Source organism: Perca flavescens, chromosome 1, assembly GCF_004354835.1.
Source record: "Perca flavescens isolate YP-PL-M2 chromosome 1, PFLA_1.0, whole genome shotgun sequence".
In the NCBI taxonomy this organism is placed as follows: domain Eukaryota; kingdom Metazoa; phylum Chordata; class Actinopteri; order Perciformes; family Percidae; genus Perca; species Perca flavescens.
In genome coordinates, this window is record NC_041331.1 from 12,073,489 (window position 1) to 12,089,645 (window position 16,157).

Genomic DNA, 16,157 nt, shown 5'->3' on the forward strand with positions numbered 1-16,157 from the left:
CGTAATCCTGTCCAACTCAGACACCTCAAACATGCATTAGGAAATGTGAGGTTAGATAGTTCCTAATAAATATGTGGACATATTGTATAAAAAGGGAAGAAAATCCAACCTTGATATTTAGTCAGTGTGAAAGGAACAAAAATCAGTAGCTTTTGTCACAAGGCAGAAGTGTTTTTTAATGCATGATGTGTGTTATTTTATTTTGCATGTTTGTATCTGCATGTTCTAAGTTTGTTTTCTGTGTTTTATCATGTATTGTTTTTAACAGTGACTTTTTCTATTGCCTTGAACTACACACCCACCATGGCATCCAGTGATTATCCCAACGAGCAGCAGGTGTGCAGGACCATTTAAAAGCAGGTGTTGAGCTGAACCCAGAGACAAGAACAACAGCAGATCACAGAGAGACGACAGGAGAAGAACCCAGTGGTGCGCAGCGGTGAGGGGGTGGTGGACGATGGACCTGGGAAGCAGTGCTATACGCCTGCCTGTGGGCCGATATGAGGACCAGGTGCGTTGTGGTCAGCACTGGCTTCTCACCCTGAAACTTTTCTAAGGGTGTAATGTGACCAGGAAGTCATGGGGGACGAGGCAGATGAAGGCCAGCAAGAAGTGACACCTTGGTGGCAGGGACCACGGGGTATAGCAGTGCTCACACACACACACACACACACACACACACCCCACAAGGGAAATAGAAAGAAGGAAAAGCACAGAGGCACGGTTGATGCAAGGAGGAGGGCAGAAACCCAAGGAAGCTGCAGAACAATGGAAAAGCAACGTGGTAGCTGGCATAGTTTCCTGGGCGAGGCTGTGAGTAATAGTGGACCAGCTGGGGAGAGTCATTTTTGGGGTGAACAATATCCAGCCCTAGCCTCGTGAGACCGTCCTGATCTCGCGAGCTCCAGTTTTCCACTCTCAGATCAGTCTGGCATCTTGAGGCAGAGAAAATTTGGAGCCGTTAGCCAAACGACCGGGCCAATCAGCGTTGGTTTTGAGGTGGGTTAGGTGGTGATAGACGGATGGTTTATCCAATCAGCTAACCAGTATTTTCAGACAGCGGTAGCCCCAATTCTGTTAGCCGCTCGCTAATGCTTTTTTTCTCTTGGATCCTTCTTTTGGAATATGGTCTGGGAACCTGAAATGGTGCCATTTTATTCCTAAATTCTCGTTACACAAACGGCAAATATCCTTTACCGACATGTTGCTTGCATGCTGAGCTAACGAGCTATGCTTTGCCTGCAGCAGCAGGGGCGGGCTTGTGGTTGTATTTTCATACGCTTCGTGGATCTGATAGGTTGATTTGGCCCGTCTATCGCTAACATAGGTGATAAACAGATGGTTCAATCAGCTAACCAGTATTTCCGCCCCTTCCCAAAAGTTCTCCAACGGAAAGTTCCCAGATGGATGTGCCGAGCAAATGCGAAGCAATCCATCTGGCGGAGTCAGGTTAATCCAGCCCGTCGTCACCCAAAAAAGGACCATATGTGTTGATTATGCAAGCAAACTCAAAACTACCCACAATTGCGTCTCGTAGTAATAATCGCGAGAGAAAACGAGGTGACAAAGTAGGCCTATAAGAGTGCCAACTTCTGTGTGAGGAGGAAGGTTGGGGTGGTTGTGGTTGCGGTGATGGTGGATGGGTCACACAAACACAGGCCTTTCACTCCGGAGACTGGGTTTTGTGTCCAGAGTGAAACCAAAAGTCAACTGTCATTTTGACGTCAACGGAGTTTTAGGCTGTGATACAAGTGTCCCGTTACGTCCTCGTTTTAGTAGTATTACATGACTCATTTTAAGCCAATCCCTGATGTTTTACTAAACCTAAGTAGTTGTGTGGCCTAAACATAACTAGTTCTGTTTTACAAAGTATACGTGTTAAACTTTGCCCGTTAAATTAAATAGAATGGTCACCTGATCAAACTGCCACCACGCGGCAGTCTTGAAAATCTACCTATAATGTTCAGGTATGAGGATGTGTGGACCATATCAGTCACGTCTGACTAAAGGTTTTTCTCTTTTTCCTAACATGACATACAAGTGTTGGGGATTAGGAAGGTATAGATTCAGTTATTAGCAATGTATCAAATAGGTTTTATCAATAAATAGTTATGAATATGTGAATTAATAACTGAACTGTGTAAAAATTCTCATAGGTGGTGTTCACTGTGAAAATACAGACCTTAATTTGATTAATTTATCTCAGTTAGTTAGTTAGTTAGTTAGTTAGTTAGTTAGTTAGTGAACGAGAAGGGTGAAATTCAAGCACGGACTTGTTCAACCAGCTGAAATGTTTTCACAGTTAAGTTATTGGTCCCTGATTCCAGGGTGGTGCCACATTTTGATTGTTTGTCAAGTTGGTGAAGTTATTAATACATATTCATAACTTTATTGATAAAACATATTTGATAAATTGCTAATAATTGAATCTGTAACTTCCTAATCACAAGAAAATGGGGGGGGGAAATACACATACCCATCTTTAACGGTCTGAATGCTAACTACTTCAGCTAATCAAAACCAAACAACCTTACAGTTGGTGAAAATAACTATTTGCACTGATTCAGTATACAAAATGGGTTGGTGAGCTACAGACTGGCAAGTACTTTAACCAAGGTGCAGACAGTGGCTGTGAAATTGTACTCTCCTTTCACCGGAGTTTGTTTTCAATGATAAAACCTAGATCTGGTCATTAAAAAATTGAGCATCCACGTCAGTTCTGGCAGGCCGAGTAGTCAAGACGCTGCTAACCGCTACTGGCCAACAACTCGCTTGCATCAGCTGAGCTGCAACAGCGGATCTGCATCAGCGCATCAGCTGGTCAACTCCCCTCGCTGCTAAATGTCTACACTCAAACAGGGCGCCCTACTTACAGTTTTTTCCAACTGCTTACACACGTTTTCAAAACTATGGCCCTCATTTATCAACCTAACGTAGAAACCAGCGCAGATATGAGCGCAGAAATCATCTTACGACAGGCTTCACGTGGGATTCATGAAAAGTTCGTATCACACCAATCCGAGCGTAAGAATGGTCGTACATTGATAAATGCGGCGGCTGGAAACGATTGTCATTTAAATATCACGCCCAAATATATTCTGGGTTTTGAGGCCTCGCCCCTACAATTTACGACATGGCGAGGCGTAATCCGGCTGAGAAGCGGAACTTTTCAGAGGTGGAGATTGAAACCCTGATATCTCCGGTTCATTTGCACTAACGTGTGTACTATTTGGCAGCCTGAAAACTGGTATTAAAGGCTGTAGAAAGAATGCGGGATGAAAAGAGATCACTGATGCGGTCAACAGTGTTGCCGTAGTAAATCGGACTCCAGCTGAAGTTTAGTCTATTTAATTTATACATCCTTGACAGTGACACATTTTCTATAGTCCATATAGTAATATAAAAGCTTCTATTGCAATCTATTAGGCCTACATGTAGGTGTACCTATAATTAAATAAACACACGGTAGCACACGGAGTATATGCAGTGTCTTTTATTTTACTCGTGTTCGTCGGAACGAGGCAAAAGCTGAGGGAGAGCGCGTGTCCTCCGCCCCCCCACCCGTGCTGGACCCTGTCTCCTGACAGCAGAGGGGCTGGAAAAACAAGCCAAAATAACTCTGTCAATGGCAGAAATAAATCATTCACTTGAAAGAGAAACAAAAACCTGAAGAATAAATAAAAATGTTGTGCATCGTCATGTTTCCTGTATTGAATATCATTGCCAAACGTAACACTATAGGCTACCTTTTAAAAAGTGAGGAATAATATCCTGTCTCCTTCATATAGCCCTCAGTTGGTGGCTGTTCTGGACACTGCTCTCTGGGCATCGGGTCATCTGGCTCCATCGCTACATTTATGGCACTGTGTCTTCCTGTGCGATGTTGTGCAGAACCCCCCAGGCTAAAACAATGTTGCAGACCGGCGCATAGAGGTCTTCTAAAAGAGCCAGATCTGCCATTACTGATACGTGATCAACTGATGACTTCTCTTTCTCCTGTTAAACTGATGCTGCACCGCAAGTCCACACTGACTCAAAAACTTGCGTACACGAGTTCAGACCAGACGTGAGATTTGATCGCAGCCTACGCTCACGTCCAAATTGATAAATGCCGAGCTTTGCGTAGGAATCGGCGTACGCCCGTCATACGCCTGTTTTAAGTCGTACGCACGTTTCATAAATGAGGGCCTATGTCTCCTTTTTTCAAAACTCTACACACAATTCCTAAAACTGTACACACAAAATGCTAAATGCCTCACATCTCCTTCAAAATGAAACGCTGCATTCAAAATACCATAAACACATTTAAAAATGAAGCATTTGCATCAAATGGCAAACACTTTTTTCATAATAGTAAATATATGGATATACCATGTACACACTGTTGTTCTAAATCTAAAGCTCTTTTGTCTTTCAAAGGCTTATATGTACATTTACAATGTTCTAGAGAGAAAGTAATCTGCTGAATGTGGTTGAAAAGTGCACCTGTAAAAAACAATGTAATGTTACAGTAAAACAGAAAATATTGATTGGGCAAAACATCACGTTAGTAGAGTAGCACAGTGTTGTTTACAGTAGCATGAAACAAGAACACAAAAGTATAAACATACATAAACCGAAGGTATCATTTTTATAAGTGTGTGTGTGTGTGTGTGTGTGTGTGTGTTTGTGCCTGCTTGTGTGTCGGGGGGGGGGGGGTGTGTGGGGGGGAACAGAATTGTATGCACTTTGTGCAAAACAGTCTGATTTGTAATGCTGTAATAGTCATTAGATAGTTGCATGCAGTATGGACGCCACTATAAAGCTACTCAAGATGGGCTTCTCTCCCTGATCTCATCAGAGATGGCTCTCCTTCTTACTCTCCTTCCCTCCTCCTCCTCGTTGTTATCCCCTGTCTCTTCCTTCTAATCCTCTTACTCTCTGTCTATTGTTTGCATCCATTGTTCAAAACTGGTAATCTGACCTTGGACCTTTTGTATAGGCCTATACTAAAGCAATGATTGGTTAGTGTTCAGTTATGACATAATGTGTTTGCGAGTGTGTGTGTGCCCTGGTAAATAAGTATAGCATTTTGATTGGCTATGTTTAGAAATGGATAGCAAGTCACTTCATGTTAGATTTTTGTGTCTTAGGTAAAGAATTGTGTGTAATGTTTTGAAAAAAGTGTTTTATGCAATTGAAAGATGAGTGAAAGGCTGAGAAATAGCTTATGGTTTTGAAGATTTGCTGGGTAGTTTTGCTCTTTGAGTGAGAGGTTTCAAAAATCGTGTGACATGAAAAGATTTTGTGTGTAAGCGGTTGGAAAAAACTGTAAAGCTGCTTTAGTTTGCTCCGAACTGCTTGCTGCTCGCATCTATGCTACCCATCTCCTCCCCTGCTCCACCTTGTTGTTTAACCCTTGGGTGGTCCTTCGGGTCCCGAAGGACCACCCAAGGGTTAATACAACACCTTAGTGCTCGTTTGTACAGCATTTTGGTCAGCTTAAACTGTGTTTAAATGTGCTCTAGAAATAAACTTTACTTACTTACTTTACAAGAAACATGGTTTAGAGAGCAATTCTCAACAAAGTAAACAGAAATGCATAACCACCGGGACCCGAAGGACAACACAAGGTGTATAACGTGGCATTTGCTATGTCATTGTTGCTGCTCTGTTCATATGGGGGAATAGTTTCCCAGTTTCTCCCAGTCTTAAACTGTGTGAGTGTCCCCTAATGCTGCTGCTGCTGCTGTCCCGGTGCTCGTGAAAGGTCAGGGGACTCCTCTGAACAGAGTCATTCCGCCAAATTTAATTTGTAATTTATTAAATAAAATTTCCTAAAGCATTTTTATTGTCTGAGTTGTTCTTGACTTTAATGGAACATAAATATTATCCCTACATCAGAAGATGCTGCTTTGACCCATGAAATACATAAATGTACTGTTGTACTATTTAACATGTTATCTATTCAAGGGCACACATGCACTGCAGCTATTCAAAACCTGTACTAAATCAATCTGTTTTCTTCAAAGCCTACTACAAGACTCCAATTGTAAGGAAAGAATTCATAAGCAGTACCTCCTGCTCTTTCTTTTTCCTAGACAGCAAGAAAGCTGAGCTTGTTACAACCACAGGGAGATCAAAGAACTAAAAGCGGTATAGCTGGAAAACCTACTTCGGTCCACAAAAGCGGATTATATGTGTTTGAAATGAAGCTGCCCTGTGGACTGTACCACCCAGCTCACCCTCGCTGGCCTAATATCCATTCACCCAACAGATAGGTGAAGTTGATTTTGTAGTGTAAGGGCTAAGGAAATATTAGAAATGTGGGTGTCTTCTGGGATTATTTGTCTAAAATGCCAATAATCAAAACATCCCTGGTGCATTTATTTCACGTCACGCACATCTCTTGCCACATTTCCGCTTTTTCATCACTGTTTAATAAAAACAGTGCAAAAGCAGACATATTGTAAGTTTCAGAAACAGTAGTCATTGAGCAGATTTAATGAACGTTATTATAGACTAAGGGTTAGATTTAACTAACAATGTTTTCATCTTGTTGTAGGTGATCAAGGACTGCTTTTCTGAGGCAGGAAAAAGGGCAATAGTATAAATGAGAATAGATTGGTGTATGATTATTAAAAAAAACAATCATGTCATACAGGCCTACTGCTGTTGTGGTGGTGGTGTTGAGGTGTTTCATTGCTGGTTTAAAACACTATTTCCCATTATATATTGTTTCATTCAGTACTAAAAAAAAAAAAAAAGATTATGCTGATCGTCGATGCAACTACAATATGTCTTTGCTTTGTTAGGTGTTAGTCTAAGTTCATAATCCTGCAGGCAGCCACACAATCAACATTTATTATTTGCTGCCACCTACTGTCTTGAGCCTTTGGTACAGTAATATATTAATGAAATGTGACTGCCTGCTGCCTTCTACAGTATGTAATGTATAAAAAAAAAAAAAAAAAAAAAAAAAGAATGAATTAATAAAAAAGACATTTTGATTATTTTTAACATTAACATTAACAATATACTGGATATTTAACTTTTTAAGTATGACACTAGCATGAAAAATAACTTTTTTTGAGAAAAGATTAGTGAAGGTCTCATTGGGTTCAATAGAACACACATAATTACAGATGATGGGTTAATTAGGTTCCACTATATTTTACAGTACACTAAGAAGAACAAATAAGCCATACATTGTATCAAGTTAGACCATCAAATTATGTGGTTTTTATCTGCTATATCAGCTGTATGAACATGAGACCATCCACTAGTTTGAGTAGGCTATATAGACATTAAAATATGTTTCTCTATGCTGCAGCATGTAGTAGGCGCTACGAAACACTGAGATTTTGGTTATTAATTAAGGAAATGGTTTGTCGGCTGATCAGTCTCTGCAAAGCACAGCAACGGATTTGTTCCAAACTTTATGTTTACTGGGCTTTTGATTTTTTTTCCACTGTAATATACAATTACTTGAATCATACTCCGATCTTTCAGTGTACTCCGGCTTTGCCCCACCCATTCACTGTAGAAATGTATTTTGTTTCATGTTTTGTTCTAATGCAATGTCACATTACTGGTTTGCTTACTTCGACAGTATCCTGCTGAAACGCCCACTACCATGGACAAAGGATGGGACGGCCCCAGACATGCACGTGTGAATGACACTGGATATTTTCAGTTTGGTGAACAAGTCAGTTTTAATAGTTCGGACAGCTGTTTATGGATATCACATGTGCCGACGTGGACATTGACTCTGGAAATGTTAGGTTCATTTAGCTAGAACCTCAATGGCTCTATCTGTCAATCATCAGCAGTGGCAAATGGGAATCAACATGGCATTTCTGAACTTGTTGTTCATTTCTGATAAGAGTCACCTAAGCTCATCATACTCAGATCTTTCAGTACACTGCACCCATTACACTGCATATGTTTAATGTTAGCCTTTTCTTGATTTGATTTTTTGCAAAGTCATGCTACCAGTTTGCTTACTTCTGACAGGGAGTGATTTGTTCTTTGGTAGGGTGAGAAGCACCAGTTTTTCATCTGAGTTACAGTGTAATCATTCCACCCCAACCTTCCAATCATTGGCGTAGTTCAATATACATATGAAGTGTGATTATATTTCCTGTGCATGAAAAGATTTAAAATGTGTTGCTGTCTCTGGGCATATTTGGTCACGTTGTACTAATGAAGAGATTACCTGAAGATACTTGTTCCAGCTCAACCTTAGTACCAGGTTCAGGTTTAGGTTACTTTATTACCTTAGGTAAATTTGTTGCGCAGTTAAAACAGGGCATCCACTGCACACAGTTTCAGACACCACAGACAACATACAATGGGACAATAAATAACAATACAATGGGACAATAAATACAGCAGTTAAAATGCTCCCGTGCTAATCAAGATGCTACAATATCTAATAAATACCGATACTATATATAATGAATACTGAACACACTGCACTACTGTGATGGGTTTAAAGCGATGCAAACAACCCAGAGATCAGCCTCTGCAAAGCATACAGATTTGTTCCAAACATTTTTTTTCAAAAACTTTAGATTTTTGACTCTGCTATGTGCACTTTATTTGAATCAACTCAGATCTGTTAGTGCACTCAGGTTTTGGTGCACTCATTTACCGTAGAAATGTAATGTTTGTATCTTTTACAATCTTTCGTATCTTTTGTTCTCATGCAATGTCATATTACTGGTTACCCTACTTCTGTCAGGGAGTGGTTTGTTCTTTGGGTGAGGTGCAGGGAGTTTTTTCTTGAACAAATGATGGTGTGCCAATGCTAAAACACAAATGTCAGATGCTTAACTGTTGAGTTAACCAGGGTGGCTCTCTGAATTTAAAAGGTGTATAGTAACATATTGATTGTTCCCCCTGTGGAAATGACAGTACATCGTCATGATTAAGTGTGGAGCTTAAAGAAATGTAAGACTAAAGAAATAAAGAAATAAGAGAAAATAAAAACGTGTTTGCCAAGTGCTGTGACAAACAACTTAATGATATACTATTTACCACTACTTGTCCTTTGTGTTGCTCTCTAGTTTTCTAATATATCACTTCTACCACACACTCCTTTGATTAAAGTCTGATTAAATTCAGAGTGTGATGTGATAATGTGGTTTGGGCTGAACGGTTTGACTTTTGCAATGATGATTTGGATTTAAATCTCATCTTTTTTTTTTTAAACCTATGATACTGTGCATCACTGATACATTGCTGTGCTTCCAACCTGTAGAATTTCTATTAGTGCAAAGCAGGAAAATAAATACATGATATCAAATCACCTGTCAAAAGTATGCAATAACAGTGGGAATATTCACATCAGGTTTCATATAGTGTGAACTGTTTGCTAAAATGAAATTCAAAGCAGCTATAGTAACAATGGATCAAATGACTGTGTAGTTGTTCGACAACTAGCCTCGCTCAGTAATAAGCTACCTTGTTAGCCTAGCTCACTTGCTCTGTATTTTATTATTACTGGACAAAGATTGTGCACATACAAGTCTTGATCAACGGAAGTACATTTCCAAGATAAAGACATCCAGCACATCAGGCTTTGCCCCTCCGCTTTTGCTCTCTGTGTGTTGCCGTTCTCAAAATCCCATCGCTACAGGAAACAACACCAGCTTTCGAGTTAGCAAGCTACAAGCTGAAAATGGCAAGTTGAAAAACAATTCCATTTTTCATGAAGGCAGACCTACTTGGATCTTTCGGTGTACGATTGTTAAGATTTACAAAGAATATGTTTACAGCATTTACTCTCTAACTGGGATGTTTTGGGACAGATTGGCCGGGACTGCTATGGACAAAGTACACACGGCGATACACTATTAAGAGCAAATTACATTTAACTATGTATCCAGCTTTTTATATATATATATATATATATATATATATATATATATATATATATATATATATATATATATATATATATAGCTAACATTACAGTATTATGTGAACAGTTTCTTTTGCGGGGTGCAAATGTTCCAACAAAGCAAGATCCTTACCGAGACCATTTTGCAGAGCAACCAGGGTCTGGAACTTAGCACCCCCCCCCCCTCCCGCCCAGGGTGATTGTGATTGGTTTAAAGAAATGCAAACAACCCACAGCTGGCTTTTTAATGCCTGCCTAATCTGCACTTTATGTAGCCTATTGTATTCTGTTTTCTTGTATTTTATTGTCTGTGAAACTGTATGTTGTCTTGCACGCTTATGCTTTTCTTGGCCACGTTGTCGTTCCAAATGAGAACCTGTTCTCAAGGGCCTACCTGGTTAAATAAATAAAATAAAATAAACAGCGATGTGGAGTAAGGTCTGGCAATGCTGAACTGTAGAATACGCCTGTATGAGCAAATAAATAGTCATCTAAAATAACTGATCCAAACAAATGCAAATAGACCTCAATTGCATGTTCCTGTCTTTATTAAGCTAGAGTGCACTCTGAGACCTCCAGGTACCTCCTCCTGCAAGATTTTCTGAAATGTTAGAGCAAAAGATATATGGGCCAAACCCTTTAATGTATTGTACTGTATTGTATTATTGATATATACTATTATAATATTCTCCCATGGTTTGTCCCATGCACTTGTTCTCTGACAGGGCAAATTGTGCATACCAGGAAATGTATGTCAAACAAGCCTGTGCTGTTTCCTAATGGGAGGGGACAAACAGAGGTAAAAAGGCAAGACATTTCCTTGTAGACATTCTCCATGCTGGACTCAAATATAGAGCAACCTCCGACAACATAAGGTATGAAACCTTTTTAACCATACATCATACCCATCGAGAAAATAATTAACACTGTGTTAAATATTTTTTTGGCAAAACCACAAATAGATTAGTTACTAGATTAAAAAAAAAAAGGGGGAAAATGCAACAGTTAAATTATAGCTCACAATCTGCAGGCTGAAACATGTAGGCTAGATCTGGGAACTAGTCTGAATAATGATAGCTCAGAAATAGTTTTTTGTTAGACAGACTTATTTTAGGACTTTATTTTAACCTTTGCAATAGCCTACATTTATTGATGCACTATCTCTTTAAACATTTTTTATGGGGGGGGGGGGGGAAGTAATCACGTTAAAGAGGACTTCCGGCTTGGGTGTCTACTTTCAAGATAAAAGTGAGGAGGCAATTAAAAACGTTTTATTTATTTTTATTTGAGTTCAACAACCATTTAGTGAAAGAAATGATTTATCATTGTTGTGGAGAATACAGATGAAATGATATTGAAATATTTGTGCTGCACAGTCAGTGTAAAGATTAGACGAATGAATGGGCAAAAATGAATCTCTTCATTTTGACCACGACCCTGTCAACATAAGTTGCCTTGCTACTGCTGAACTGCCCCAGCAAACGAGAAATATGCGTTCCCAAAATGCAAAAGTATAGCCTAATCAGTTTTCATATCATATAAGTTTTGTTGTGTCTACAACATATACTATGTACCATAGGGTGAAAGGGCAGAGTAGCATGCGTTTTTACTTAAATTTGGTGAAATAAGTGTACGCTTGGCCTCGCTTTACATATCCCCTAGTTTAATATAATGCAATGTTGCATAAAGCTTTGATTTGGGCTTACATTTGTGGCGATTAGATTTTATTCTGAAAGAACAGACCGGAAGTCGTATTGTTATTGCCGTAAGCGGAACACAGTCGTCATGTTTGTATCGTATAGGTAGCATCGCTGCTGGTCTGTAGCTACATATTAGCTCATGTAAATGCTGCAGTTTTTTTTTACCCAGGCTGCTCCTCTTTCTCTTTAATCATGAACAGGACACAGCTGAAGCGGTCCAGTATATTGAGGATGGCTCTAGCCGGTTCGGAAACAATGGACGGACATGGAGAGACTTTCATATTCCGTGCTGTCAGAATAGGAGCTGTGGTTGCACTGTACTGGTTCATTTCAATAACTATGGTGTTCCTTAATAATTACCTGCTGGACAACCGAGACCTGGACGCGCCGTTATTTGTTACTTTCTATCAGTGTTTGGTGACTGTTGGACTGTGCTGGCTCATGCAGCTGCTGTCCAAGTTGTGCCCGGGACTCATCGACTTCCCCTCGGTCAAACTCGACCTGAAGACGTCACGAGAGGTCCTGCCGCTGTCCATTGTGTTCATTTCCATGATCACCTTCAACAACCTGTGCCTGAAACATGTCGGAGTGGCTTTCTACACGGTCGGTCGTTCACTCAGCACAGTGTTTAATGTGCTCTTATCGTACGTTATCCTAAAACAAACCACGTCATACCAAGCCATAGTGTGCTGTGGGATCATTCTAGGTATGTTAACTTTCCTTTCTATTCTGGATGTGAATTGTAAAGCAGCATTTTCTCTTATACAAATTGTAAATTATTTGTCACACTTGCATTTGAAAGTATTCTTATATAATTTGCTGAAATAGGTCTATAGCTTAAAATACATCCTCCACTCATATCACATCAGTTCAACTCTCTCAACTAATATAAGCATGACCAAAAGAGCAAGTTTCAACATATCTCTACATTTTGTAGTGAAATGCTTTGTTGACCCCTCCAGTACCGTGTGTGCTTGACATAATAAATACTAAAATTACAATGTATACATAAAAAGATAATATAATATTTGCAAATGTTAAATACGGTGCAACTATGAAATGGATCCTGGTGAAGAGTGAAGGCAATAGTCAACAACATCAGATGTGTAGTCTATCAGGAGCCCTGGCAGTGACCTCATTCAGGATTTGGATGGCCTGAGGGAAGTAGCACCTCCTTTAGCCTCTCTGTTTGGGCCTTATGCCATTACACCTATGTGATCCATGAACACCTCATTTCAAAACCATGGACATTAATATAGTGCTATAACAGCTTCCTCTCCTGTGGAACATGGTTCCCATTCAGCCGCAACAGCATTAGTGTGGTGGAACACTAATGTTGGGGCGATAAGGCCGGGCTAGCAGTGACCATTCCTGTTCATCCTAAACATGTTAGATGGTGTGTGCAGGACAGTCAAGTTCTTCTACACCAAACTCAGAAGTTTTTTGTAATGAATCTGGCTTTGTGTCATTTTCATGTTGGAAATAGGAAAGGGCCTTCCCCAAACCTTTGCAATGAAGTCGAAGGGCCCTGTTTTGCACCCGGCGCAGCGCAGCACAAAGCCTGATGACATGTCTTTGTTAGTTTAAAGGTGTGGACACACAAGGCCGACGGCCGACCGTTGACAGATAAGCCAGTCGAAATGATCAGTCTCCCCGCGTTGGTCCAAAAACTACCACAGAACACACCAAAAAGACGAGACGTAATACATCTCTATAACAGCAGGCGGCGCTAATCTTTATTGTTGCCCAAGAAATGAAAACCGGAAGCTGATTGGACGAACGCGCCACACGGGTTTGTTTTCTCCGGAAATTCAAAGCCAGACTGTGATGGCGGCCGTTCAGAATACGATCTCATATTTTACTAAAATAGTTCACTGAAACATGTTTCTGAAAACGTTAAATAGGAATGGAGAAATAGGCCATGCAGTTGCCTAATCTGTCTTCATTTCAGCTCAACAAAGGTCAGTTTAAAAGATTTTAGTCAGATTTTGAGAGACTCTAGTCACCTGATTCCGCTGGCCATTTCCGTGTGAGTCCCGACTGCCCTGCTGCCGACCGAACATGTCAGGTCGGCCAAAATGAACGCCGACAGCCCCTCAGACGGACGACGGCACGGGACACACCGAACAGATTTGAGTCACCGACCTCGCCAGACTGTTCCACGGCCGATAATCAGGCCCGTGTGTCCCGGGCTTTAGTTTAAGACCGACGCAGTTGTCAATTTCCCGTCCAGCGTCCGCGTCGTTTAAATAGCAAATGCACTTGCGCCCATCTTTGCGCCCATGGGCGTGGTGGTCTTACAGGGAGGTGTGTTCAGGTGAATTCGTGGCGTGTTGCTGTCTTGAGGCAGCGGGAAGTGATCGCGCCATTGACCAACAAAAACCTGGTCTAAAGTCAATAACGCAGCTTTTCATTGTTATTTGAACAGCGCATTAGTGAAATGCGCCTACGGTCGTGCACAGCGTGCGCACACAATGCTTGTTACACACACACACACACACACACACACACACACACACACACAGGGAAGCGCAGCAGCACACAAACATGCAAAAGATCACAAATAAAAAAATTTTACGGTGCAAATCCGCCATCATAATAGAAATTCGCCAAGATACAAACGCGCCTGGCTTTTAAAGGGAATGGGAGATGACACTGATTGGTTTATTGCATGTTACGCCCAAAACACACCTATGTATTAATGAAGACACTAAGTCGTTGAACCATGGACCCTTTTTTCCACCGTAAAACTAGCAAAAGTGGATTTGGACACGCCCTAAACGCACCTGTGCCTCGCGCTTCACGCTCTGCGCTGAGATCGTCAAAATAGGGCCCAAGTGTGCCATTGCCTAATCTATCATTGTATGCTGTAGCATCAAACTCTCCCTTAATCAACTTTCAACTTTATTATTCCGAAGGGAAATTTGATCTGCAGTGGGCATCAAATCACATCAAGACCCATGAAAAACAAAACATACCACTGAAATGTAAACAATATTTATTGGAGCCCAAATTAATTGGAGCCAAACAATGAAATGCAGACCCAAAACAAAAGAACACAGGATTGTGTGGACAGGTTTGGTTTTGCTTTTATTAGCAATTAATGAATTGATTTAAGCAATTTAATCAGCAATTTGAGGATGTGACTTTTGGCTCTGGGGGGAAAAAAAGAATTTCTGGAGCCCTAGTTTCAAATAGTATTTCAATTTTTGGCTGAAAATCTGAAATAAATTTAGAGAAATATAACAAATATTAATTTGCATGACTTTGAAAATACCAGTAGAAAGATATTGAAACATGTCAGTGCTGAAATTCAGCTGACAGCAGCTTGGCTGCTCTGTTGTCCGAAATGCTTTGTTGTGTACTGTAAAATCACAGTGCTACAATGTGGCCATGCTTCTCAGGTGGATTCTGGCTTGGTGTGGACCAGGAAGGCGTGGCGGGGTCCCTCTCCTGGTCAGGTGTCTTCTTTGGGGTGGTGGCCAGCGCTTGTGTCTCTCTAAACGCCATCTACACCAAGAAGGTGATGCCAGCGGTGGACGGAAACATCTGGAAACTGTCCTACTACAACAACATTAATGCCTGCGTCCTCTTCCTCCCGCTCATTCTCCTGTTTGGAGAGTTGGGCCATCTCGCCCGCTTCAGCCTCCTGACTGACTTCAGGTTTTGGGGCATGATGACACTCGGAGGAGTGTTTGGTTTCGCCATTGGCTACGTCACAGGCCTCCAGATCAAGTATACCAGTCCACTCACGCACAACGTCTCAGGGACAGCAAAGGCCTGTGCGCAGACTGTTATTGCAGTTGTGTACAACTCGTCCAGTAAAAGCCTGCTGTGGTGGACCAGTAACCTGTTGGTTCTTTGTGGCTCGTCAGCCTACACTTGGGTCAAAAGTCTAGAAATGAAAAAGCCTTCACCTCACAGAGACCTTCCAGACTCAGCCAAGGAAAAACTGCTGCCAGGGGAAAAAGGCAGCTTGGGAGTGTAACAATTGTAACTAGGCTGAGAAACTTTTTTTTTTTTTTTTTTTTTATACACGTGGGGTGAGAGTATGAAATAATGTAACATTTAGGACATGACTGATTAATGTTTGAGGTGATTATGCAGACATGGAATCAGTGATTTTGGTTAGGTTTAATAGTCTTTGGGTTTTACACAGTTGCACTTGAAGCCTGAAGAAATTGTGTGTGTGTGTATATATATATATATATATATATATATATATATATATATATATATATATATATATATATATATATATATATATTATTATTTTTTATTTTATTTTTTATTATTATTTTTTATTTAAAGCTATTCACATGCATTTGGGACAGTGTAACAATTCTTATAAAATGAAATGACTAAGTAATATAATAATGTGTCTTTTATGGTTCAGTCTACGTGTCTAAGTGAAGAAAAACAAAATCATGTTTTTATTCATAGGCAGGGTTTTTCCAACATAGAGACATTTTTGGCGCCCCTCCTCCCCAAAGAGGTTTCAGCCAGAGCCAAAAGAAAATCACCAGCACAAAAACATCGGGAGGAGTAGACGCTGCTGATATCGTGGCATC

At 40.5% G+C, this 16,157-nt stretch overlaps 1 protein-coding gene across 2 annotated transcripts; it reads left to right on the plus strand.

The window, feature by feature from the left end:
* Positions 1-10,723: 10,723 nt before the first annotated feature.
* Positions 10,724-15,775, plus strand: slc35c1 (solute carrier family 35 member C1). Of its 2 annotated transcripts, XM_028581778.1 has the most exons (3): positions 10,724-10,761; positions 11,787-12,292; positions 14,991-15,775. In XM_028581778.1, exons 2-3 carry the CDS (start codon positions 11,818-11,820, stop codon positions 15,572-15,574), a joined length of 1,059 nt encoding a protein of 352 aa, XP_028437579.1. In that variant the 5' UTR covers positions 10,724-10,761; positions 11,787-11,817; the 3' UTR covers positions 15,575-15,775. The 2 variants fall into 2 exon arrangements, with proteins under 2 accessions (XP_028437579.1, XP_028437578.1); XM_028581777.1 differs by lacking the exon at positions 10,724-10,761 and having other exon boundaries at positions 11,662-12,292.
* The last annotated feature ends 382 nt before the right edge of the window (positions 15,776-16,157 follow it).

Bases quoted from the DNA above. Each gene is read 5' to 3' on its own strand.
- slc35c1 (XM_028581777.1), top strand. From the start codon at position 11,779: ATGAACAGGACACAGCTGAAGCGGTCCAGTATATTGAGGATGGCTCTA. The intron at 12,293-14,990 runs GTATGTTAACTT...CATGCTTCTCAG, and splicing joins GTGCTGTGGGATCATTCTAG to GTGGATTCTGGCTTGGTGTG.